This window comes from Oncorhynchus mykiss, chromosome 6 (assembly GCF_057628025.1).
Source record: "Oncorhynchus mykiss isolate SJ-2025 chromosome 6, ASM5762802v1, whole genome shotgun sequence".
NCBI classification, from domain to species: domain Eukaryota; kingdom Metazoa; phylum Chordata; class Actinopteri; order Salmoniformes; family Salmonidae; genus Oncorhynchus; species Oncorhynchus mykiss.
Window position 1 is genome coordinate 78,819,577 of NC_143027.1, and position 27,738 is coordinate 78,847,314.

The 27,738-nt window shown below is 43.2% G+C and overlaps 1 protein-coding gene and 1 long non-coding RNA gene across 2 annotated transcripts in view; one reads left to right on the forward strand and one right to left on the reverse strand.

Moving 5' to 3' along the window:
• Positions 1-26,181, forward strand: part of LOC110506124 (FERM domain-containing protein 5) — a 148,563-nt gene extending 122,382 nt beyond the window's left edge. Inside the window, exons 2-14 of the mRNA XM_090238940.1 lie at positions 3,384-3,488; positions 6,720-6,762; positions 6,925-7,003; positions 9,677-9,774; positions 11,109-11,232; positions 12,125-12,212; positions 12,971-13,059; positions 13,383-13,446; positions 14,138-14,229; positions 15,853-15,927; positions 16,035-16,103; positions 16,740-16,846; positions 21,447-26,181. Of these exons, the coding sequence (XP_090095066.1) occupies positions 3,384-3,488; positions 6,720-6,762; positions 6,925-7,003; positions 9,677-9,774; positions 11,109-11,232; positions 12,125-12,212; positions 12,971-13,059; positions 13,383-13,446; positions 14,138-14,229; positions 15,853-15,927; positions 16,035-16,103; positions 16,740-16,846; positions 21,447-22,039 (1,626 nt within the window). The 3' untranslated portion in view covers positions 22,040-26,181. The remainder of the gene's footprint in view (positions 1-3,383; positions 3,489-6,719; positions 6,763-6,924; positions 7,004-9,676; positions 9,775-11,108; positions 11,233-12,124; positions 12,213-12,970; positions 13,060-13,382; positions 13,447-14,137; positions 14,230-15,852; positions 15,928-16,034; positions 16,104-16,739; positions 16,847-21,446) is intronic.
• Positions 12,056-18,828, reverse strand: LOC118964934 (uncharacterized). The gene is made up of 4 exons (XR_016496889.1): positions 17,610-18,828; positions 15,851-15,895; positions 14,119-14,191; positions 12,056-12,205 (listed from the first exon to the last, which is right to left on the reverse strand). It is a non-coding gene; the product is annotated as an uncharacterized LOC118964934 (long non-coding RNA).
• Positions 26,182-27,738: the final 1,557 nt, after the last annotated feature.

The window sequence follows — 27,738 nt, forward strand, 5'->3', positions numbered from 1 at the left end:
CCAAACTACAAGGGAAGGGTCCTTTTTGCACATCAGATCTATAGCCTTGTCAAAGCCTTCAAGGGAAAATGACTCCTCCTGACCCGCCAAGTAGAAGCCAACAATTTCACCCACCTTCTGACACTACTAGTCTGTTCCCTATCAGATGACCAGGGAGAGAAGTATGTGGATAATGCTCCCACTGACCTGCAACTTGAGCTAATTCATCTTCAGTCTGATGCAGCGATTGGAGAACTATTCAAAACAATGTCACAGACAAGGTTCTATAGATCTCTCGATTAATAAAACTTTCCAAACTTTAGGAGTCATGCTCAGAAGATGTTTGTACTTTGTGGGTCAACCTTTTGTACAGTGCTTTGCAAAAGTATTCATCCCCCTTGGCGTTTTTCCTATTTTGTTGCATTACAACCTGTAATTTAAATAGATTTTTATTTGGATTTCATGTAATGGACATACACAAAATAGTCCAAATTGGTGAAGTGAAATGACATTTTATTTTCCTCAAAAATACAAAACAAAGGTGGTATACAAGCGTGTATACAGTTGAAGTCGGAAGTTTACATACACCTTAGCCAAATACATTTAAAGTCCTGACATTTAATCCTAGTAAAAATTCCATGTCTTAGGTCAGTTAGGATCACCACTTTATTTTAAGAATGTGAAATGTCAGAATAATAGTAGAGAGAATGATTTATTTCAGCTTGTGTTTCTTTCATCACATTCCCAGTGGGTCAGAAGTTCACATACACTCAATTAGTATTTGGTAGCATTGCCTTTAAATTGTTTAACTTGGGTCAAACGTTTCGGGTAGTGTTCCACAAGCTTCCCACAAAAAGTTGGTTGAATTTTGGCCCATTCCTCCTGGCAGAGCTGGTATAACTGAGTCAGGTTTGTAGGCCTCCTTGCTCGCACACACTTTTTCAGTTCTGCCCACAAATTTGCACCAAGAGACAGGCTGGGCTGAGGTGGATACTGATTACACCAAGAGACAGGCTGGGCTGAGGTGGATACTGATTACATCAACAGACAGGCTGGGCTGAGGTGGATACTGATTACACCAAGAGACAGGCTGGGCTGAGGTGGATACTGATTACATCAACAGACAGGCTGGGGCTGAGATAGATACTGATTACATCATCAGACAGGCTGGGGCTGAGGTGGATACTGATTACATCAACAGACAGGCTGGGGCTGAGGTGGATACTGGTTACATCAACAGAAAGGCTGGGGCTGAGGTGGATACTGATTACATCATCAGACAGGCTGGGGATGAGGTGGATACTGATTACATCAACAGACAGGCTGGGGCTGAGGTGGATACTGATTACATCAACAGACAGGCTGGGGCTGAGGTGGATACTGATTACACCAACAGACAGGCTGAGGCTGAGGTGGATACTGATTACATCAACAGACAGGCTGGGGCTGAGATAGATACTGATTACATCATCAGACAGGCTGGGGCTGAGGTGGATACTGATTACATCAACAGACAGGCTGGGGCTGAGGTGGATACTGGTTACATCAACAGAAAGGCTGGGGCTGAGGTGGATACTGATTACATCATCAGACAGGCTGGGGATGAGGTGGATACTGATTACATCAACAGACAGGCTGGGGCTGAGGTGGATACTGATTACATCAACAGACAGGCTGGGGCTGAGGTGGATACTGATTACACCAACAGACAGGCTGAGGCTGAGGTGGATACTGGTTACATCACCAGACAGGCTGGGGCTGAGGTAGATACTGACTACATCACCAGACAGGCTGGGACTGAGGTAGATACTGATTACATCAACAGACAGGCTGGGGCTGAGGTGGATACTGATTACATCAACAGACAGGCTGGGGCTGAGGTGGATACTGATTACATCAACAGACAGGCTGGGGCTGAGGTGGATACTGATTACACCAACAGACAGGCTGAGGCTGAGGTGGATACTGGTTACATCAACAGACAGGCTGGGCCTGAGGTGGATACTGGTTACATCAACAGACAGGCTGGGGCTGAGGTGGATACTGGTTACATCAACAGACAGGCTGGGGCTGAGGTGGATACTGATTACATCAACAGACAGGCTGGGGCTGAGGTGGATACTGATTACATCAACAGACAGGCTGGGCTGAGGTGGATACTGATTACATCATCAGACAGGCTGGGGCTGAGGTAGATACTGATTACATCAACAGACAGGCTGGGGCTGAGGTGGATACTGATTACATCAACAGACAGGCTGGGGCTGAGGTGGATACTGATTACATCAACAGACAGGCTGGGGCTGAGGTGGATACTGATTACACCAACAGACAGGCTGAGGCTGAGGTGGATACTGGTTACATCAACAGACAGGCTGGGCCTGAGGTGGATACTGGTTACATCAACAGACAGGCTGGGGCTGAGGTGGATACTGGTTACATCAACAGACAGGCTGGGGCTGAGGTGGATACTGATTACATCAACAGACAGGCTGGGGCTGAGGTGGATACTGATTACATCAACAGACAGGCTGGGGCTGAGGTGGATACTGGTTACATCAACAGACAGGCTGGGCTGAGGTGGATACTGATTACATCAACAGACACGCTGGGCTGAGGTGGATACTGGTTACATCAACAGACAGGCTGGGCTGAGGTGGATACTGATTACATCAACAGACAGGCTGGGCTGAGCCCAGTCACCCAGTGACCACCTATGCCTGAGCAGGCAGCAAGCAGCAGAGCATATTCCATTTCTCGCTCTTTGAGAAGTCTACAGAAGCGGTACCATTCCATTTGTCATGCACTGCACTTCAGGTTCCATTCCATTTCTCATTTACTGTACTGCACAGCAGGGCGTATTCCATTTCCCACTCACAGCTCTACACTGAAGGACCAATTGAATTTCTCACTCTCTACATTTCCTTCTCATCACTGTCTGCACCAGCTCCACTTCCACTCCATTTTCCACCTTGTCTACCTCTCCGTACTGCTTCTCTCCACCATGTCTTTTCCTCTGCAGTAGAGGTTTCAGCGAGACATGGCTGTTTCTGCATATTAATATTTGATTCTCCTCAGATATGTCCCCAGGGTTGGTGAAATATTAACCATGTTCTGGTGTTATTGAAATCTAGTTTCTTTTGAGCCCAAAATCTTTGTACATGGTGTCTGTTCATGTCTTCACCCCTCTCCTCCTTAGCTCTTTGTCAGTCACTGTCTGTGGCGTTGCCTGGCTACCAACCACTGTCACCCCTACACTACTAACTAGTGTTGTTTTTCACGGTTGTACAGCGAGATGCATTACCTGGTATCTCCTCTACCTGGTTTCACCTCTGCCACCCCTCATTGGTGACAGTAGTTGTCTCTCCTCAGTTATTCATGTAGTGTTTTCTTATGTGTTACAGCGCGATGCAAAGGGACAGTACCTGTTTGATCTCATCTGTCACCACCTTAACCTGCTGGAGAAAGACTACTTTGGCATCAGATATGTGGACCCAGACAAACAGAGGGTGGGTGGTGTCAACCAACAGGGAGGAGGGGTAACTCCCTCTCTCTCTGTTTATGTCTGTCTATCTCTCTCTCTCTTTCTGACTGTTTCTCTCTTAACTACCTCTCCCTTGCTGCCACTTTCACACTCTCTCTCCCTTCCTCCCTCTCCACTCTCTTTTTCTCTTTCTTTCTTTCTTTCCTTCTTTCTTTCTCTCACTCTCTTTCCCATGACATCACACATATACCACTGAGCAGGCTATTTCTACAGTTTCTCCCTCTCTTCTCTCTCCTTCTTTCATGTGTGCTTGCAGCAGAGCCCAACCCCGTACTCTACTGCGTCACAGCCTGAGGTTATTACTGTGTGTTAACTCTCTTGTCTGCACAGCCTGATACACACACGCACACCCACACGTGACACCCACGCGCGCTCACACACACAGATCCTATTCCCATAGGAACAATGGTTCCGTGCCGATCAGAATCAGTTCCTGTTCTGTCTCAACACTTTCAGAGATACTAGTGTTGTTGTTGTTGTTGTTGTGAGGAAAAAACATTTGATGGGAGGGTGGGGGATTTACAGAGTGATGGAGAAAGTGGTAGCACATCTTTCTGCCCATAAACTAACCAGAAGAAGACAGCCATCTGCTGTCAGACAGACAGATTGGACAGGAACTCTGATTGGAGCTGCTGGGTGTTTCTTACAGTGAGTATTGAACTGGACCTTACTTGGAAACATATTTCCTCACCCTGATCTGTGGGAAATGCTTTTGTCAGGTGTACTTTATGTGTAATAAAGATTTAACCTTTATGTGTAATACAGATTTAACCTTTATTTAACTAGACAAGTCAGTTAAGAACAAATTCTTATTTACAATGACGGCCTACCCCGGCCAAACCAGGACGACGCTGGGTTAATTGTGCGCCGCCCTATGGGACTCCCAATCACGGCCGGATGTGATACAGGCTAGTTCATATGCCTTGTGACCATGATATATATAGGCCTAAGGCCGAGACAATAAGAAGACACAGTGGCAGAATAAATTCAACCACACCTTTGTTTCATCACAAAACCCGAGAGCAACCTCTGTCCTGTGAAGTCCACAAAGCATATTGTATGTAACAAACAGCATGGTCAAGCAAGGTAATGTCATTTTCTGAATACTAAACAACTATTGATTTAGAACCGGGGAGAGTTACCTCAAGTCGCAAAGAAAACAGGAACTGCCTCCACTAAATCCAGCAACATTTCAATGTCAACATTTCACCATCATCAAATCACCTATGCTTAGTTTAATACAGTGACAACTAAAAGATACCAAACGCAAATGAGTCCAATCAACGTACGCTAAATATGATGTGGCTGTTCTGATTTCTCTGCTTGTGTGTGTGTGTGTGTGTGTGTGTGTGTGTGTGTGTGTGTGTGTGTGTGTGTGTGTGTGTGTGTGTTTGCGTGCGTGCGTGCGTGCGTGTGTGCATCCATGCAAGTAGAAAAAACATGTTGACTCACCCTACTTCCTCACCCAATTCCATCCTCCTCTCCTTCATGTTGATGAAATGGTCTGTGACTCTGTCATACAGTACAAGCTTTTATTTTTTGTTGTCCTAGGCTACCTTGCTAAAATGCTTGCTCACTAGCCTAACTTCCTATCATGGGCAATGTTAGCTAGTTAACATTAGCCTTCTACATCTAGCTACATATTGAACTTCCATTCTCTCAGGTTAGGGCACCACATATGAATTTATGGTTGGATCAGAATCGCCATCATTGACCAGTACAGATAATTAAGTAAAACCACAACTCCAAATCCCTGTCTCCATCCATGGATAATTTAGGAAAGGGCCCATTTTAGCTAGCTAGCCACCGGAGGACAACAACATGAGCTGCAACAATTCAAGTTATTTCTGTCTATGACGTATTGCTCTCGTGATGTGATTGGAGTGAAGCCAAATCCAAACTGACACATTTTTTTGGTGCACCAGGATCATTCACAGTTGAGCTCACTCAGTTTATTTCAACACTATTTGACTATTATTTTATACTTTTTTATGAATGGAGGCCAAATGCTTGCTGGCTTCCCTTGTATTCAACGCTACAGGCGGCAACAATGTCATGCTCTTTTTGACCAGACAGCATCAGATAGATGGACTACACATACAGAGACAGAGGGGCGCTGTTTCGCTCACTCGGATGCTTTCTCCGGTGAGATACATTCAGCCTTGCAAATTGAAGGAAAATTATGAAACACAGAGAGACGAATAGTCCATTTAAAATATATATATTTATCAATATTTTGGGGAAGCCTGGCTTCTCTTGGCATCCATGAATACATGCCACTAGTGCCTTCCTCAGTCAGAGTCAGAGTACTTAACCCAGTCTGTATTCACTGTCAGTCTCTTCTATACACCTTACAGATTGGCAGGTAGTTAGAGCAGTGTTTCAGGGTTTGATAGAAGGACTGTAGTGAGGGTATATGAGGCTTTGACAGACACAACTCTGTCACAGTCTATCAGTGAAGCACTCAACCAAGCCCTCCTCTCCAGAGCAGAACCTCGAGGCCAGGGAAGAGACAGGTGAAGTCTGGGAGATATGATTAACATCAACAAACTAGGCCAGTATCACCGGTGTAGTGTCTTCCCCACTCATTTAATGTATTCCATTTTTCATTCAACCTTTATTCATACAGATTAATTCATCTCACCAGATAGTTTTTCCAAATGGTTATGAGCTGACAGACAACAAGCGTTTCTCTGAGTGTCCTTCCTCTAAAGCACTTTCCTTTCTTTCATCTCTATAAGAGTCACTGGGTAAGAGAGAGAGGGGGGATGTGAAGGAGAGAGAGAGAGAGAGAGAGAGGGAGGATGTGAAGGAGCGAGAGAGAGAGAGAGAGAGAGAGAGAGAGGGGGGATGTGAAGGAGCGAGAGAGAGAGAGAGGGGGATGTGAAGGAGCGAGAGAGAGAGAGAGATGAGATGTGGAGCGAGAGAGAGAGAGAGAGAGAGAGAGAGAGGGGAGGAGGATGAGAAGAGAGAGAGAGAATATAAACATCAGTGAGGTAGAGAGAACACAGCATTAGGGTGCTCAGTGGAGTTCTGTTCTAGAATGCCCTCCAGCTCCAGAATGCACAACTACAGAGCAATCAGACCACGTAGTCTGTCACTAATGTCTAGAGTAGAGGCAGAGGGATAGCAGTCAGGTATTTAGCGCCTAGAAAACACAGTTTTTGACTGATTTGTTTTTGTTTATGTCTTTCAGCACTGGTTGGGGTTTACAAAATGTATTGCCAAACAAATGAAATGTAAGTACATGAATGCATGACCATGTATGGATATTGAATTATGCATGATGATATGCAGTTGTGAATTTGATTGGGTGATTGAGTCGTTGGCAGTTACTACTAGTTAGTTCACAGTAACTACTAGAAAAAGCATCTGTTCTAACATGTGACCTCTCCCCCCAGCCCAGCCTCCATTCACCATGTGTTTACGTGTCAAGTTTTACCCTCCTGACCCGGCTGCCCTGAAAGAGGAAATCACAAGGTAAGAGACTAGAGACAGAGTCTGACAGGCATGCACTGCTGTCAACCCAACTCAGAGGGAGGGAGGGAGGGAGGGAGAGAGAGAGAGAGAGAGAGAGAGAGAGAGAGGGAGAGAGAGAGCGAGAGGGAGAGGGAGAGAGAGAGAGAGGGAGGGAGGGGGAGAGAGAGAGAGAGGGACGGGGAGAGAGAGAGAGAGAGAGAGAGAGAGATGGATTTTGTGTGGATTTGTGAGTGTGGATTTTGCCTACAGTGGGTGCAATAGATTGAAAGACTTGGTATGGTCCAAATTACGTTAGATTCTTCCAACTGTGGGCAATCAATCTCTTTCATCTGATTGAAACTTCTCATGTTAATGCTGAATATTACACACATCTAGAATATCAATGGTAGACCACAGGCATGAATGAGTGAGCACAAGCTGATTGTAGGGGTATCAAAACCCTACAGTGAATACGTTTGTAGGAGGATTTAGACAAGATAACTCTTTCTTTAAGTTGCAATGTCAGGTCACCCTGCCTGCACAATGCGGTACTCTATCTCTGACAGTCAAACTACGGTGTAGAGGAGGAGGAAGGAGGGAGGAGGAGGTTAGTCTGTGTCCAAATGGCATCTTATTCCCTATATAGTGCACTAAGATCAGAGCCTGGTCAAAAGTAGTGCACTATATAGGGAATAGGGTGCCATTTGGGACGTAACCCTAGTCTCGTCATCATGCAATCTAGCCCCTTTCACTTTCCACTGCTTCCCATTGTCTCATAACCCCAGTCGGAGCTAGGAAGGGAGAGAACCACTTCCCAATCCTCCACCATCTGGTGACGCTGCCAGCAGCACCTTCTGTAAAGACTAGACACACACACACTCACTCACATAGACACACACACACACTCACACACTAACACACACACAAACACACACTTATGACATTTTGCTGTATGATTAATAATGGTATTTATTGTGTTACGCTCAAATCAAATCAAATCTGCTCTTAGAGAAGATAAGCCACTGGTCTGAAATGTGTGTTTTCTTGGGCTGCAGTCTGAGGCAACTTGATCTCACATGAAACGTTCACATGAATTGCAAGAGCCTGAATAACAATCACATTCTCAACCAGAAGTCTGAAGGAGGACTCTCCATGGACCACAGCTAAACTGATCTGTAAACCCAAAACCACATCTCTTGTGTGCTGGCCAAGTAACAGTCTGTCACAGAAGACTACAGTTAGACCAGTAGATCACAAGGAGTTAATTATAACTCAAATCATAACTAAATCACAGATGATATGTGAAATCATAGAGGACAGTCATCTCATATCCACTCAGATCCACTCAAATCATGGTAAGTGAAGTTCTGTTTGAATAGGAGGATGTTACTGCAGTGTAGGAGGTAAGGATGTGGTTAACAGAGCAAGTTCTGAATGAGACTAGACAGGGTTATGTATTAATGATGGGGAGATGGGAACTAAAAGCCTGGGTGAATCCAAAATGGCGCCCTATTCTCTATAAAGTACACTACTTTTGGTCAGAGCCCTGGTCAAAAGTAGTGCACTAGTTAGGGGATACGGTGCCATTTGGGACACAGACTGATTTTCCATATATTTATTAGCTAGAGGGTATAGTATGTTGCACCAGGCGAAGTCAGCAGCACTCTGCAGAGAGGAGAAGATGTGAAGGCAGAGTATAGAGTTGTGACTTATCTGACTTTACGTGTTCAGGTCTCATGCAAGGTTAGGCTACTCATCACGCAAACAAGCTTGGGTCACAGAATTAAACCTCTATTGCATTACTTATTCCTTTCATCATTCCTAGTGGGGCAAAGGGCCTATGTTGCATAGAGACACTATATTGCTTATGCTGCTAACCTGGTAAACCTGCTGAATGCTGATATTCCTGCACCAAAACATCCCTGACAATGGTTATTTTCCTCTCATGTCTTAACACACCTGGACACATGGAGTTGCCTGTCCACAGTTTTATCTATTTACTTTCCAGCAGGATTCTAACCTATTGGACATTGAATTGGAGAGGAAGCCTTCTCCGCGTGAAGTTGTTTTGTCATCCTGTGTAGAACGACCCAGTAGCAACCAGGGGACTGTTTGTTTGAAGTGGCAAAGTTATTTCATCATCCTGCTTTCTAGAAGCAGTCAAAGTGAGAGAATTCTTCACTATCTCCTCAACCTGAGAGGTAAAAGGTTCCAGTTAAGAGAAGGGCCAGATAAGGTGAAGGGCCAGATAAGGTGAAGGGCCAGATAAGGTGAAGGGCCAGATAAGGTGAAGTCCCCTCTGTGTTGGGCGATGGAAGTGGCTGTGCTTTAGCTGGGTATGGAATGGTCTCCTGGGCCCGGTAGGCTAGAGGCAGGAAGGAGCAGAGACGGACTCAGAGAGACATGCCATTACTCGCCTCAGGCCTTCCTTTACCAAACACTGTCTATCTCAAACACTCTCCTCTACAAACCCTTTCCAAACAACCAACAAACGAACAAAGAGTTAAGTGAAGAACATCGTCTGGGAATTTAAGATCAGGGCTCTCTTGGGCCGTCTGTATGACCCACTCATCCCTTTAAATGGAGCTACAAATGGAATGAAAGAAATGAGAAACAAATCATTTAGGTTCAGTACATCTCTTTGCTTGTTTGGAGTGGACCAAAAAACACACTGTTTCTGATGTTCCTTTGCAGATATCTAGTCTTCCTACAGATCAAGAGAGATCTGTACCATGGTCGTCTCCTGTGTAAGACGTCGGATGCTGCCATGTTGGCTGCCTACATACTACAAGGTAAATGGACCACAGCAGTCCCATGTATTTCTTGCCTATTTTTTTATTGAACCTTTATTTAACTAGGCAAGTCAGTTAAGAACAAATTCTTATTTACATTGACGGCCTACCAAAAGGCAAAAGGCCTCTTGCGGGGACGGGGGCCTGGGATTATTATTTTTTTTTAATTTAAATACAATATAAATATAGGACAAAACACACATCACAACACTGCATAAAGAGAAACGTAAGACAACAACATAGCAAGGCAGCAACACATGACAACACAGCATGGTAGCAACACAACATAACAACAACATGGTAGCAACACAACATGGTAGCAGCACAAAACACGGTACAAACATTATTGGGCACGGTCAACAAAACAAAGGTCAAGGTCAAGAAGGTAGAGACAACAATACATCACACAAAGCAGCCACAACTGTCAGTAAGAGTGTCCATCATTGAGTCTTTGAATGAAGAAATTGCGAACTGAAAAGAGGAGCGACCCATGGATGTGTGTGCTTTGGGGACCTTTAACAGAATGTGACTGGCAGAACGGGTGTTGTATGTGGAGGATGAGGGCTGCAGTAGATATTTCAGATAGGGGGGAGTGAGGCCTAAGAGGGTTTTATAAAGGTGTTTGTTATAAGACTTAATGGAGAAATACCACTGTCACCTACTGTTTTCATTGTGATATGAGTGTGTGAGTTGAGGTAGTGTGGTGGAGGTATAGGTCTAGAGCTCAGGCTGTAGCCTCCAGCACTGTGGCAGCATCCTCATTGGCATTCAGGCAGCTGATTTAAGGCTTAGCTCTCCCGCTCCCCTGCCACACAGAGACAAGGCCGCCATTGTCTGATTGTCTGGGCCTGGCTCTTACAGAATCTCAGGGCTGCATGAAAGAACAGCCAGGTTAACCTATAGCAGAGATATAGAAGAGAAGCTCTGACGGCATGTACCATGACTACAATAGATGTGGTTTATAACAGCCACGTTAACCTATAGCAGAGATATAGAAGAGAAGCTCTGACGGCATGTACCATGACTACAATAGATGTGGTTTATAACAGCCAGGTTAACCTATAGCAGAGATATAGAAGAGAAGCTCTGACGGCATGTACCATGACTACAATAGATGTGGTTTATAACAGCCAGGTTAACCTATAGCAGAGATATAGAAGAGAAGCTCTGACGGCATGTACCATGACTACAATAGATGTGGTTTATAACAGCCAGGTCACTATGCTTATGTCATATGGGTTACATAGGTCTTCCCAGTAATGTATTTGTGTGTGTTGCAGACATCACAGGTAAAGTTGTTTCTATTGTCTCCTGTGTTCTCCATCCTCCCCCAGCTGAGGTTGGTGACTATGATCCTGGAAAGCATCCTGAGGGCTACAGCTCTAAGTTCCAGTTCTTCCCTAAACACTCAGAGAAGCTGGAGAGACGCATCTCTGACATCCACAAGACAGAACTAATGTAAGGTGACACCTGTCAAACACCTCATTGTGATTTTATTTGACACATAGTTCACTCAGTCTCTGTCTGTAGCCTCCATGTACACCTGAATCTGAACATAGACATCATCCATCCCACTAGCCTCCTCTCTCTCTCTCTCTCTCTCTCTCTCTCTCTCTCTCTCTCTCTCTCTCTCTCTCTCTCTCTCTCTCTCTCTCTCTCTCTCTCTCTCTCTCTCTCAGGTGATTATGATATTTGACATAGCTCTTGTAATTGAATATAGTGTCATCATCAGCATGATGATTGTGGACCTAACTTGATACAAGATCATCCTATCTCTCCTAGATAGAATGTTACAGTCATGATGAAAATAGATATGTTGATGAGATACATTATGCATGACCCTAGCTTAGCCGTAGATATGCAATTTCATATCCACATCATATGCTGAATATACAATATTTTCCTAGCTGCTATTTGTCGAACTCTTCCTGCTTATGGATAGTGGGTGAAGGGACCGCAGTGACCTTCAGAGTGTGTGTGTGCGTGTGTGCGTGCGTGCGTGTGTACGGGTGTGGGTGTGTGTTTTTCTCAGTACTGTACTGCTGTGTCATTAGTTTGTGGCAACCTGGGACAACTCTGCCAGTCAGCTGAACATCACATCACCCTCAAGAGGCTCTCTCTCTCTCTCTCCGCTCCCCCTTCACAGTATATGCAGTATCCATATATACAGACTCTACTACTGTAGACCACCTATGGGATCTTCCCTCTGCTGCCCTCTAGTGTTGGTCTCTCTCATCTTTCACTCACTGAAATGAATTCACTTTACAAATCATTAGCTTACCGCTGGAAGCTTTTCCATCCATCATCACACAGCCCACAGTAATCTGTCTGTTGTGTCCTCATCTCCCAGAGGACAGACTCCAGAAGAGTCCGAGCTGAACTTCCTGCAGAAGGCCCAGGAGCTGGAGACGTATGGTGTGGACCCTCACCCCTGCAAGGTACAAACACCTTGATAAGAGAAGGAAGGGTCCATTATAGCTCTGCACTGGCAGAGTCCTTTTAGCTCTCTATTGATTCCAGTACAGCCTGAACCTCATTTAATACAATATGTTTTTTTGATATTCTGTTTGTGAGGCCAGTTGTACATTACATACAGATGTTGGATCTTAATTTGACACCTTTTGTCGCAGGAGGGAAATAATCCTGCAGCAGGAGGATTTGAATAATTAATAAATATTTCAAATCTCCGCCAGGGGACAGCTGGAAGCGGTGTTTGTATACAACACAGTACCTTACCTACAGGGTACCTTATGTAGGCTACGTGCCGGCTACAGCGTGTCTTGTGTGGATTATAATAAATGGACACAGCCTGCGATTGAACAAAATTTTGACAGTTCATTCATAAGCTTAGGATATAGTTGACCCTTGTACTGTATGTCGTAGCCTAGTGGAGACCAATATCTATCTTGTGTTGTTAAGCTATATAAAATGGTGGTTGTTGATGTGTATGGTTGCATTTCAAATACATTTTGGTACATTTGAATGTTGCAGTAATAGGACCTAGACCTAGCGTTTGAGCGAGTGAGAAAATAATTTTGATAGCATGTCCTGATCCCATTGACTCAACTGCTATTTTTCAGGGACTCACAAGACTCATTTGAATTTCCTGATGTAGCAGGAAAATTCTCTGCGACAAAAGAGTGATCAAGTTAAGATCCGACATCTGTATTCAATACTTGTGTTGTGTCTGTGTCAGGATGTGTCAGGGAACCCTGCCTTCCTGGCCTTTACTCCGTTTGGCTTCACTGTCCTGCAGGGGAACAGGAGAGTCCATTTCCTCAATTGGTGAGTAATAATATGGTTAGCATAGTCATAACTTTTGTCAAGCCTTCATTGTTTTACAGACAGAAATAGTTGCATAAAATGTAAGAGATGTAAGTGTGTAGTTGTTGCATAAAATGTGTGACATTTGGCTTGCCTGTCATTAGCAATTGTTATATTTAACCTGGCATTCCAGAATCCCACAGTCTCAGACCTAAACCTATTTGTCCCTCCTCCTGACGAGAAAACAGAGCTGTTCTAATCTGCCAGTTGGTCACAAAGAATATTTCAACGCTTCTCACTGTTCTGTTCGGTTTTGACTTGTCTTGTCTTGTCTTGGTGGGTAGGGACGAGGTGACAAAGCTGAAGTTTGAGGCAAAGACATTCCATATATATGCAAATCAGAAAGAGGTAGGTTCCATGACATGCATTATTAAAATGGTTTCCTTTCTGCTCTGGAATTACACAGTGAAATTCATGTCGATAAACCTGTTTTATGCATTGGAAATGGCCTTTGGGGAGAAGGTGTAATTTAGCCGTAATAGAGAACTTAATGACTTAACTGGAAATAAGATGTGGGTCCATTGTTGATAGATAAATGTTTACTTGTTGTGGTCTCGTTCATAGAAATAGAATGAATAGAAGTGGTGTCTCCATTCAAGTCAATGATTGCTTAATTGGTGGACTGGCAGCCATTTTGTGTGTACCCATGCCAGAAAGTAAAAGCAGGAAGTGTACCCTTCAATCTGTGCTGTGATTTGAGTCAACTCAACTGGCATTACAAAAAATGTATTCCATTGTATGAGCCACATCAGTTAGCATAATTTGAATGAACATTCTGCATTACCATGGCAATCCAGCCTCAGTTTATAGAACATTTCAAAATACCATGTAAATTATTGCATCACAATACCAGGCAGCCATTGCAAGTGTACCCATGAGTTTACCAGTCAAATGCCAGGGTAAGACCTTCCAAACCCGTTTTATTCATTCTATTTCTATGGTTTTGGTAGCCAAGTCAGAAGATGTGAAATACAAGATGTGCATACTCTGTCATACTCAGATGTGCATACGCATACCTACATGTGTATACTCACTGCAGGACAAGAAGATCATCTTGACATATTTTGCACCTACACCTGAGGCCTGTAAACACCTGTGGAAGTGTGGAGTTGAGAATCAGGCTTTCTACAAGTAAGTTACACTGACTATCAGTAATTTACTCAATCAATCAATATATGATGCAATGTACACTACCGGTCAAAAGTGTTAGAAAACTCATTCAAGGGTTTTTCTTTATTTTCCTATTTTCTACATTGTAAAATAATAGTGAAGACACCAAAACTATGAAATAACACATCATGTAGTAACCCAAAAAGTATTCAACATATCAAAATATATTTTATATTTGAGATTCTTCAAAATGACAGCTTTGCACACTCTTGGCATTCTCTCAACCAGCTTCAGCTTCATAGTCACCTGGAATGCATTTCAATTAACAGGTGTGCCTTCTTAAAAGTTAATTTGTAGAATATCTTTCCTTCTTAATGTGTTTGAGCCAATCAGTTGTGTTGTGACAAGGTAGGGGGGTATACAGAAGATAGCCCTATTTGGTAAAAGACCAAGTCCATATTATGGCAAGAACAGCTCAAATAAGCAAAGAGAAATGACAGTCCATCATTACTTTAAGACATGAATTACAGTCAATACGGAACATTTCAAGAACGTTGAAAGTTTCTTCAAGTGGAGTTGCAAAAACCATCAAGCGTTATGATGAAACTGGCTCTCATGAGGACCGACACAGGAATGGAAGACACAGAGTTACCTCTGCTGCAGAGGATAAGTTCATTAGAGTTACCAGCCTCAGAAATTGCAGCCCAAATAAATGCTTCACAGAGTTCAAGTAACAGACACATCTCAACATCAACTGTTCAGAGGAGACTGTGTGAATCAGGCCTTCATTTTCAAATTGCTGCAAAGAAACCAATAATAAGAAGAGACTTGCTTGGGCCAAGAAACACGAGCAATGGACATTAGACCGGTGGAAATGTGTCCTTTGGAGTCCAAATTGGATATTTTTGGTTCCAACTGCCGTGTCTTTGTGAGACGTGATGTGAATGAATGGATGATCTCTGCATGTGTATTTGCCACCGTAAAGCATGGAGGAGGAGGTGTTATGGTCTGGGGGTGCTTTGCTGGTGACACTGTCTGTGATTTATTTAGAATTCAAGGCACACTTAACCAGCATGGCTGGTGCAGCATTGTGCAGCGATACACCATCCCATCTGGTTTGTGCTTAGTGGGACTATCATTTGTTTTTCAACAGGACAATGACCCAACACACCTCCAGGCTCTTTAAGGGCTATTTTACCAAGGAGAATGATGAAGTGCTGCAACAGATGACCTGGCCTTCACAATCCCCCAACCTCAAACAAATTGAGATAGTTTGGGATGAGTCGGACAGCAGAGTGAAGGAAAAGCAGCCAACAAGTGCTCAGCATATGTGGGAACTCCTTCAAGACTGTTGGAAATGCATTCCAGGTGAAGCTGGTTCAGAGAATGCCAAGAGTGTGCAAAGCTGCCATCAAGGCAAAGGGTGGCTACTTTGAAGAATCTCAAATATAAAATATATTTAGATTTTTTAAAGACTTTTTTGGTTACTACAGTTTTGATGTCATCACTATAATGTAGAAAATAGTAAAAAATAAAGTAAACCCTTGAATGAGTAGGTGTCCTAAAACTTTTGACCGGTAGTGTATGTGCTATTATTACAATGTTATTATATTGCTAAATCTCTTTGTCTCTGTTCACTCACAGGTTGGACAAGTCCAGCCAGGTCAGAACGGTGTCCAGCAGTAATCTGTTCTTCAAAGGAAGTAGATTCAGATACAGGTAAATACATGTACTGGCTATAAGTAACGTTTTGAGAATCCTTCAGTTCAGTTTTTGGTGATAATGCACGGTTGAGTGTTATGTTTTGCCTCTGTGTTGGCTCTCAGTGGCAGGGTTGCTAAGGAAGTGATGGAGCAAAGTGCCAAAATAAAACGGGAACCTCCAGAGATTCACAGGTGAGCCTTGGTGCTTTTGATGTCTGAGTTACACCATGGCAGTTAGTTTGATGTCTGAGTTACACCATGGCAGTTAGTTTGATGTCTGAGTTACACCATGGCTGTGTTTAGACAGGTAGCCCAATTCTGATCTTTTTTCCACTCATTGGCCTTTTGACCAATCACATCAGATCTTTTTCAGATCTGATCTGATTTGTCAAAAGACCAATTATTGAAAACAATATCAGAATTGGGCTACCCATGGCACTTAGTTTGAGCATGTTGCTTACAACTCTAGATGGTGTAATTCCCACATGGCCCACGTACTGAATACACACTATATGTTACTGGACTGTGAGTCCCTTTGGATAAAACTGTCAGCTGAATTACCTCCACTATATATCATCCTATCTAGAACCTTAAAGGGTTCTTCAGCTGTCCCCATAGGAGAACTCTTTGAATAACTATTTGTTTCCAGATAGAACCCTTTTCGGTTTCATGTAGAACCCTTTCCACAGAGGGTTCTACCTTTAACCAAAAATGGTTCTACCTGGAATCAATAAGGGTTCTCCTATAGGGACAGCAGAAGAACCCTTTTGTAACCCTTTTTTCTAAGAGCATATGCCTGTAACCCCAACATGTAACACGTTTCTACAGGGCTGGTCTGGTACCCAGTAGGAGCTGTCCTTCCATCACCCACGGCCCAAGGCTGACCAGTGTCCCCCGACAAAGACGGAGAGCTGTACACATCTCCATCATGGAGGGTAAAACACACACTGGCCCCTCTCCCCTCTCAGTTACAATCATTTACAGTAGACATAGATAGGGCTGGATTAAGTCTACTCATGTGTGTAACAAAACGTTATAGCACACAGATGGCTGGTTTGCCAGACCCAGATAAAGCCTACTCCTGGACTGAAAAGTATGCTCGATGAATAATCTCCATTGAAAGTGCATTTTAGTCCATTAGTAAACTGGTCCCAGATTGCATCTGCACCGCTAGCAGAGCTACTTTAAACCCTACATTTACTTTAGATGTGCCTTACAAAGCAGCTGCCATAAGATTTAAACGTGTCTGAGGTCTATGCTGCTATGGTACTTCACTGCTTTAGTGTCTGAATGGATTATATTATAGCCTTACAGTGCCTCTATTCTGGAGGCTTTTAACACACACACACACACACACACACACACACACACTGACGCACACAGCTTGAGCAGTAACCTGAGAAGTACCTTTGCTATGAGAGCGGAGCAACAGTTGTGTGTGTCATTCAGGCTTATCCATAATCCACACACACACACACACACACACACACACACACACACACACACACACACACACACACACACACACACACCAAAGGCTGCACCAATTATCTATTCTCCTTTGTCATTCTTGCAATTCTCTCAAGAGTTGCTGTGACTAAGGTATTATTGTGGCAGGAGAAAGTCACCTTGCTGGTTTGTAAAGAACATTCACAGTCCCTTTTACAGTATAAACAGGTAAGTGAAGTAGCAACTTACCTACATGATGTCGGTTGCATTGTATTGTACAATGACGGGTCCTGATATTGAACCCCTCCAACCCTGTCCAAACCTTTCCTGTTCTTCATTGGAATCTACAGTGGTAATAATACCCAGCCTAAAAATAGCGCTCCTGTCAGGGCCTCTCCATGTATGTCACTATGGAGCATATGGTTAGAAGGGTAACAGTTTTAGGGGGTGGGGGGGTAGGATAACCACACTGCAATTGGGCCACATTCCTGATCTCAGGATGCTGCCAGTCACTCTCCCAGCCTGCCTGGCTGTCATAGAGACAGAGTTGTGTAGTGTAGCCAGCAATCGCCAGTCACAAGGACAAAGGGAAAGGGGACAACAGCAGACAGGGGACAAGGGACAAAAGTAGAGCGACAGACACAGGGGAAGAGTAGGGTGGTAGGACGGTGGTAGGATGTTAGTAGGGCAGTTGTAGGACAGTGGTAGGACGTTAGTAGGGCAGTTGTAGGACAGTGGTAACTTGGACGCCGGTAGAGTGCACTTATTCACTCCTTCAACAGCCACCATGGTGAAATGCCTGATCCGGATCGAGACAAAGGTGAATGTGCATCTGTGCATGATCAACCACTGCTACCGTGATATGAAGGTCCGCGTCCTCCAGCTGGGGCCCAGACTCATGGGCAAGGTTCTGGGGGCCATACCCATCTTCCCTGCCCTCCCTGGGGCACCCTCAGCCTCCGGGTTTGGGTCCGCAGAGGCCTCCAGGGCTTCGTCCAGGCTGAGCGTAACACCTCCTGGTTATGGCTCCAACAGGCCAGGTAGCTCCTCCGAAGGTAAAGGACCTCATCATCATGGCACAGGATCCAGAATCCCTTACTAAACCATCCAGGGTTACACTTACACATCTTAAAGAGCAAGTACATCATCATGGCACAGATTCCTCCATCTAGTGTTACAGATCTTAGTAACATTGCTTTGAAACAGCTTTGGAAGCCATGACCCTGGAGTCTGGGGTAACACAAGAAGCATTCGAGGAACCTCTTCCTTCTCAGATTCCCTGTTTCCATTAGAGATGGAACGATGGCATGCGGCTAGACAGAAGTATTTGGTTTGGGTCTGGTGTTGTGCGAAATGTTGTCTCGAGTAAATGTTATGGCCGACGGCTTTGATTCTGAGTTGATTTGTTTTAAGGTCATGTTAGTAGTGTTGTAGAGTGACATCAGTGGCTGCATTGCATGTCTGTTGTGTAGCAGTGTAGTGGGGCATTTGGAGAGGATTGGTTGGGGTATTCCAGGTATTCATGGGTTGCATGTTTCATCACAATATTTTTTTGAATGTTTTTTTTTTGGACTAATGCCTAACTAAGGAATTTACTCAATGCATTGTCAATGAGTGATGATGAAGATTTCATCAAAGTGGCTTGGAAGTACAATGCCATTCAAAATCAGGCATTGTCATCATCATTGTCATCATTTTGATGTTGCCAGATGGACTTTACATGTACAGTCGTGGCCAAAGGTTTTGAGAATGACACAAATATTAATTTTCACAAAGTCTGCTGCCTCAGTGTCTTTAGATATTTTTTGTCAGATGTTACTATGGAATACTGAAGTATAATTACAAGCATTTCAGAAGTGTCAAAGGCTTTTACTGACAATTACATGAAGTTGATGCAAAGAGTCAATATTTGCAGTGTTGACCCTTCTTTTTCAAGACCTCTGCAATCTGCCCTGGCATGCTGTCAATAAACTTCTGGGCCACACTGATGGCAGCCCATTCTTGCATAATCAATGCTTGGAGTTTGTCAGAATTTGTGGGTTTTTGTTTGTCCACCCGCCTCTTGAGGATTGACCACAAGTTCTCAATGGGATTAAGGTCTGGGGAGTTTCCTAGCCATGGACCCAAAATATTGATGTTTTGTTCCCCGAGCCACTTAGTTATCACTTCTGCCTTATGGCAAGGTTCTCCGTCATGCTGGAAAAGGCATTGTTTGTCACCAAACTGTTCCTGGATGGTTGGGAGAAGTTGCTCTCTGAGGATGTGTTGGTACCATTCTTTATTCATGGCTGTGTTCGAGGCAGAATTGTGAGTGAGCCCACTCCCTTGGCTGAGAAGCAACCCCACACATGAATGGTCTCAGGATGCTTTACTGTTGGCATGACACAGGACTGATGGTAGCGCTCACCTTGTCTTCTCCAGACAAGCTTTTTTCTGGATGCCCCAAACAATCGGTAAGGGGATTCATCAGAGAAAATGACTTTACCCCAGTCCCCAGTCCAATCCCTGTACCTTTTGCAGAATATCAGTCTGCCCCTGATGTTTTTCCTGGAGAGAAGTGGCTTCTTTGATGCCCTTCTTGACACCAGGCCATCCTCCAAAAGTATTCGCCTCACTGTGCGTGCAGATGCACTCACACCTGCCTGCTGACATTCCTGAGCAAGCTCTGTACTGGTGGTGCTCCGATCCCGCAGCTGAATCAACTTTAGGAGACGGTCCTGGTGCTTGCTGGACTTTCTTGGGCGCCCTGAAGCCTTCTTCACAAATTTTGAACCGCTCTCTTTGAAGTTATTGATGATCTGATAAATGGTTGATTTAGATGCAATCTTACTGGCAGCTTTATCCGTGCCTGTGAAGCCCTTTTTGTGCAAAGCAATGATGACGGCACGTGTTTCCTTGCAGGTAACCATAGTTGACAGAGGAAGAACAATGATTCCAAGCACCAACCTCCTTTAGAAGCTTCCAGTCTGTTATTCAAACTCAATCAGCATGACAGAGTGATCTCCAGCCTTGTCCTCGTCAACACTCACACCTGTGTTAACGAGAGAATCACTGACATGATGTCAGCTGGTCCTTTTGTGGCCGGGCTGAAATGCAGTGGAAATGTTTTTGGGGGGATTCAGTTCATTTGAATGGCAAAGAGGGACTTTGCAATTCATTGCAATTCATCTGATCACACTTCATAACATTCTGGAGTATATGCAAATTGCCATCATACAAACTGAGGCAGCAGACTTTGTGAAAATTGATATTTGTGTCATTGTCAAAACTTTTGGCCATGACTGTAGTATAGCTTTAGCTAGCTAGCTAAGATTGAGTGGACACCGGATTTTAGCTAGCTACCGTTAGCATTACTAGCTATGTTTGATGAACTTAGCTAGCTAATGACAACATTGCCATGTCTAAAGTAAATTTGACAACATGATAATGCTGGAAAAGTTGTTTCCTACTAAACATTTGACTACTTTAGCAATATCTGCGTATTTCTAAGCAGTATAGTGTAATTTAGACTAAACAATCGTTAGCCTCTGTCCAGAATGACTGGGTATAACAGGATTTTAGGGCACCACTGTGGCGCTACTGATGGAGGCTGAATTGAGAACGTTCATAACAATGGCATGACGCGACCAAGTGATGGAGGTGAAACCTATGAATATCTAGGTCAGAGGGGCCTACTGGATTAGAACACCTTTGTTCCTCTGTGTTTGACTTGATCAATGGAACATATTCTATTTAGCAGGACAAGGTAGTATCTACAACCTACAGCGAATGTGTGTGAGAGTGAAACCTATGATCTTCCATGAGGACTCTGATTCTCCCCCTGGATCGTTTTAAATTCTGGCTGAGCTCTCTATTTTCACATTAACACTCTGGGTTACAGAGGAGATCCTGCCTCTCATCCCAAAGGTCTCCTGACTCAGGGATTGACATGAATAACTAGATCTGAACACTGAACTGAGAGACACAATATCTGTTATGTGGATTCACTATTTGTGTAATAGGAGTTGTTGCTCATTGTCTTTATGATGGGATACATTTTCACAGCTCTGAGTTTGATGTTTCTTCTACTATCTCTATCTCTCTCAGGCCTGGAGTCCCTACGAGACTCCGCCCACTCCACGCCCGTGCGTTCCGTCTCCCACGGCGACTCCTTCATGCCGCGACACCGTCACCACACAACAGATGCCGGCGAGGGCGGGTCATCCCAGCGGGTCATCTCTGACGAGGCCTACTGTCCCTCAGACAGTGTGCTGCCCACCCCCATGGCCGAACACAGCCTGGAGCTAGCTGTGGCACGCCACCCTAATGGAGCCCCCTGCAGCATCGAAGAGGAGGAGTCGGAGGCCGGGACTCCTGAGGGACAGGTGGCTGAGTTTGGCCCCGACGGCAGAGTGCTTCGGCTGGGTCGGACCAGGAAGTCTCTCCCTAATAAGGAGGTGCAGGAGCTACATAAGTTCATCCTGAGTGTGTTGCGTATGTTCCTGGTGACCATGGGACTGCTGTTTGCCCTGCTCTCCCTCCTTATCATGCTGACTGAGTCTGACCTGGACATCGCCTTCCTCCGGGACATACGCAAGACGCCTGAGTTCCAGCAGTTCCACTTTGAGTATTTCTGCCCTCTCAGACGGTGGGTTGCCTGCAAGTTCCGCTGGATGGGAGGCTTCCTTATAGACAAGTGAGAAAGACTGAGCGATGGAGGGAGAGAAAGAGGAGTGAATGAAAAAGAGGCCTCTGAGAGGACGTACGCGAAGGATGGATGGAGGATAGGAAGAAGTCAAGGAAGGCTGTAGACAGGAAGGGAGGGCTGCTCCATCTGAATGGGAATTGACCTTCAAGCTTCTCCCACAAGTCACTTCCTGTTACAAGCCAAGGACCGCCCCCTTCGCTGACCCTCTTCCCTTTTCTAACCATCAGACTGAACGGAGGACATTTTCTGAGCTCATGTTTTACTTTGGAAATTCAGGTCATTTCAAGGTACTTTATTTTTTACCAAGAGACAAGGCAACAGAGTTATAAAACGACATAAAATGAGACATCTGAGGTCTGTTATAGGCCTGGGAGGAAACACATATTATTCAACCAACAGAACAACAACAGTTGCCTTTATTTTCTATTACTTCATATGAACATCAATTGTAAGAGAGAAAAAAACGGTATAATAATAAGATGGATACAAATATATTAGATGGACATTGATATAAAAACAGAGGTGTGAAGTGTTGAGTTGTGTACTGTTTGAGCTGAGAAAGGATGAGAGAGAGAGATGAAAAACCATGCCTTTTACTCATTTGGGGTCAACATCTAAAACATCCATGATAATCATTCTAATGCTGCTGAAACTTTCATTTGGGCTGCTATTGGAGGAGAAACATTTCTACTGGCAGGAGTACTGAAGTCTGGAGTCTGACAAAGAAACAAAGATATGATATTCAATAGAAGATGTAAAAAGGTACGTTTTTTAATGTACAGTACCATTCAAAAGTTTGGACACACCTACTCATTCCAGTGTTTTTCTTTATTTTTACTATTTTCTACTATGAAATAACACATATGGAATCATGTAGTAACCAAAACAAATACAAATATATTTTACATTCTTCAAAGTAGCCACCCTTTGCAGAATGAATAAAAAGCAGCCATGAAGTGCTCAGCATATGTGGGAACTCCTGTTGGAATAACATTCTAGGTGAAGCTTTTTGAGAGAATGCCAAGAGTGTGCAAAGCTGTCACCAATGCAAAGGGTGGCTACTTTGAAGAATCGAATCCAAATCTTCGATTTGTAAAACACTTTTTTGGTTACTACATGTGTTATTTCGTAGTTTTGATGTCTTCACTATTATTCTACAATGTAGAAAATAGTAAAAATGAAGAAAAACCCTTCAATGAGAACGTATGCCCAAACTTTTGACTGGTACTGTACATATACACTGAGTATACCAAACATTAGGAACAGTCTCAATTCGCCGAGGCATGAACTCAACAAGGTGTTGAAAGCGTTCCACATGGATGCTGGCCCATGTTGACTCCAATGCTTCCCACAGTCAAGTTAGCTGGATGTCCTTTGGGTGGTGGACCCTTCTTGATACACACGGGGAACTGTTGAGCATGAAAACCCCAGCAGCGTTGCAGTTCATGACACAAACTGGTGTGCCTGGCACCTACTACCATACCCCATTCAAGGGCACTTAAATCTTTTGTCTTGCCCATTCACCCTCTGAATGGCACCCATACACAATCCATGTCTCAATTGTCTCGAGGCTTAAAAATAATTCTATAACCTGTCTCCTCCCCTTCATCTACACTGATTGAAGTAGATTTAACTAGTGACATCAATAAGGGAGGCTTTCACCTGGTGAGTCTATGTCATGGAAAGAGTAGGTGTTCTTAATGTTTTGTACACTCAGTGTACTATACTGTCTTGTAAGAATGTTGAAAAATATCTGTGTAATGACTGTGGGTGTCTTAAACTTGGTTTATAGTTTGTTTGTTAGTTAAACATCATTACAAATTGGCATGGAACAATCAAGAGACAGTCATACAGTACATCAAAACTATAAACCAAATAAATGGAATTGTGGTGTTTTCTGATTTCAAATGGCATCAGATAGAATACTGTTACCAATTATTTTAATCAATGTATAAAAACTAGCAATCATGAGTTTAAAAAAAAAAACTTTCAATCAAACTAGATGCAATGGTGTTCTTTGTTATTATCATGTGACCTGGAAAGTACAGTAGGGGGTAGAACACAGTGGTCAACCTCTTGAAAACACTGACTAGATGTGCAATACTATAACGATAAAAACAATGAGTATTTTACGGTTGGATATGGTACATTTTAGTTTATTAAATGTGCACTTTGAAATAAATAATTCTGGTTATTTTCCAAAGGTATAAGAAAATGAAAATGCCTGCTGTGAACATGCCTAGGTGAAAAATACATTTCAACTTGTAGTTGTGCTAATGCATTGGGTTATTTTAAAATGTTGAATATATTGAAGTCCTGCTGAATTATTTTGTACAAAGTAGAGTCTCCTTATATTTAGAGTTTTCCTTGTATAACCTATTTTAACTAAACTAATGTTATTTTTTATCATTGACAATGATACTGTTTTAGCGCAGTGATTCAGATGAGGACTAGAATTCAAAGAAAAGTAGGTAGAGATTCAGGGACGGTTTCCCGGACCCATATTAAGCCTACACCTGAGCTATGGCATCCTTACTGGTGCATCTCCATTCAAAGTGCTTTGTAGTCTAGGAATCGGTTTAATCTGGGCCAGGGAACGTTTTTGTCAGGTTTACCTCCAAATCCACCTAAGGGAGCATTATACCCTCTCATTTTCACACTGTCTTTACATGTCTACCAAAGATACCTCTCTGCAGCCTCAGTGGTACTTCACACGAGATCTAGAGTTCCTGAGGAGGGTTTGGGAGAGGGTTGACTAGTGAAGAGCTGCAGAACAGGACAATGATAATCACTGCAAGTTTCTATTATATTGTCCTTAGCCGGCACTCTATCTGTTGGCTTAGAATAAACAAGTTGAGAGAGGGAATTGCATCGACTTAGGGTTTAAAAATTCTGGAAAATGTCCCCAAATTACCATGCTTTCCAGGAATCCCAGTTGGAATATTACTGGAAGCAGAAAATCCGGAATCCTTGTTACAGGAATTCTGGAATTCTGGTAAAGTGATCTGAAATTTTGCAATCCTATGTAGACTCAAGATAAAAATATATTTCTACATCATAATTTGGTTTTGCATCAGCACAATCCTATCAGACATAATATTGTTTTAATGTTATAATCCCTCAGTAGACTAGTGTATGGTGGGTTTAATAAATAATATAGATTTATGAATTAATGTGGTCTGCTATGCAGCAATATTAAGATAATGATAAGTGGTTGGTCCCTGATTGGTGTATCAGATTAAAGTGATTGATTTTGTTTGAAGTTGTGGAAGGCCAGTCAAGGCAGAATATTTAGATTTTTAGATCTCAGATCGCAACTTTGAATTTCAGTTCAATGTGTATGACAAACAATACAACCTTATTTGAGCAATAATGAAAACATTTGAAAATAATTCAATGTTGAAATCAATGTGGGCAGCTACAGACAGAAAAAGTAAGTGATGTTTTTCGGTTTGTTTTGATGTGTTCTCCTGTCTTTCCATATAGGATCACTGGATATTCAAGTGACATGTTTTTCATGATTTGCCTACCTACCGTTATACTGGTGAACCTAGCTTCTTTAATGCATGGGATGAGATGATGATGAGAAGATGGTGTAGCAGTAACATGCAGCTCAGTGTTGATTGCAATGGGTGCGTTCCAGGTTGTTGCAGTCATGCTTCACATCTCAAAAGATCGCTATAAATCAATAGCAATATCATATCAGTGTGGTTCCGGAGATGTGCAAACATGTCTCCAGGGGTCGTATTCACTAGAAACCAAACTGAAGAAACAAACAGGGAGGGACTACCTTAACTTAATTTTTTCTTTGCAAGACATTTTCCTACGGTGTGTGCACCAATGAATACTAGCGATCCAGGTGGTAAGATCTGACAATCTGAGCATGTGACTGCAATGAAGACGACCTGGAACGTCCCCAATGACTCCAGTGTTAGGAACACCCAGACAGCCTCTGCAATGTCCTTCTGTTAGCTCCCTTACTGTCTCATGGCCATGCATATGGATCGGTCTCTGTAAGCATGTCTTCTGTATTTCTGTTGTTACTCCCAATTAAGACTGAATATTTTTTATCACAGAATGAAGACTGGTGTATTCAATGATTTAATTTATCAATAAATATAATTTATTCTTAAATGTGTGTGCCGTATCCTTCACCTCGTGAGTCTTACTCATACCATCTCAACCATTGTAACGCTTATTTTCTAACAGTATAAAATACTATACAATATTTGTTATTTCTGATGGTTCCTTGTAAATCTTACCATATGCTTCCCAGTCTAAACAGTTTGCACATACAGTACCATTCATAAGTTTGGACACACCTACTCATTCAAGGGTTTTTCTTTATTTTTACTATTTTCTACATTGTAGAATAATAGTGACGACAGCAAAACTATGAAATAACACATATGGAATAATAAAACATAAAAATATATGTTAGATTCTTCAAAGTAGCCATCCTTTGCCTTGATGACAGCTTTGCACACTCTTGGCATTCTCTCAACCAGCTTCATGATGCTTTTCCAACAGTCTTGGAGTTCCCACATATGCTGAGAACTTGTTGGCTGCTTTTCCTTCACTCTACGGTCCAACTCATCCCAAACCATCTCAATTGGGTTGAGGTCGGGTGATTGTGGAGGCCAGGTCATCCGATGCAGCACTCCATCACTCTCATTGGTAAAATAGCCCTTACACAGCCTGGAGATGTGTTTTGGGTCATTGTCCTGTTGAAAAACAAATGATAGTCCCACTAGGCACAAACCAGATGGGATGGCGTATCGCTGCAGAATGCCGTGGTAGCCATGCTGATTAAGTGTGCCTTGAATTCTAAATAAATCTCAGACAGTCACCAGCAAAGCACCCCCACACCATCGCACCTCCTCCATGCTTTACGGTGAGAACCACACATGCAGCGGCCATGTGTTCACCCACACCTCGTCTCATAAAGACACGGCGGTTGGAACCAAAAATCTCCCATTTGGACTGCAGAACAAAGGACAGATTTCCACCGGTCTAATATCCATTACTTGTGTTTCATGGCCCAAGCAAGTCTCTTCTTATTATTGGTTACCTTCAGTAGTGTTTTCTTTGCAGCAATTCGACTATGAAAAACAGATTCACAGTCTCCTCTGAACAGTTGATGTTGAGATGTGTCTGTTACTTGAACTCTGTGAAACATTTATTTGGGCTGCAGCAGAGGTAACTCTGGGTCTTCCTTTCCTGTGGCAGTCCTCATGAGAGCCAGTTTCATCATAGTGCTTGATGGTTTTGGCAACTGCACTTGAAGACACTTTCTATGTTCTTGACATTTTACGGATTGACTGACCTTCATGTCTTAAAGAAATTATTTACTGTTGTTTTTCTTTGCTTATTTGAGCTGTTCTTGCCAGAATATGGACTTGGTCTTTTACCAAATAGGGCTATCTTCTGTATACCACCCCTACCTTGTCACAACACAACTGATTGGCTCAAACACATTAAGGAAAGATGTTCTACAATTTAACTTTTAAGAAGGCACACCTGTTAATTGAAATGCATTCCAGGTGACTACCATGAAGATGGTTGAGAGAATGCCAAGCGTGTGCAAAGCTGTCACCAAGCGGCTGTTATCAAGGTGGCTACAATAAAGAATCTCAAATATAAAATATATTTAGATTTGTTTGACACTTTTTTGGTTACTACATGATTCCA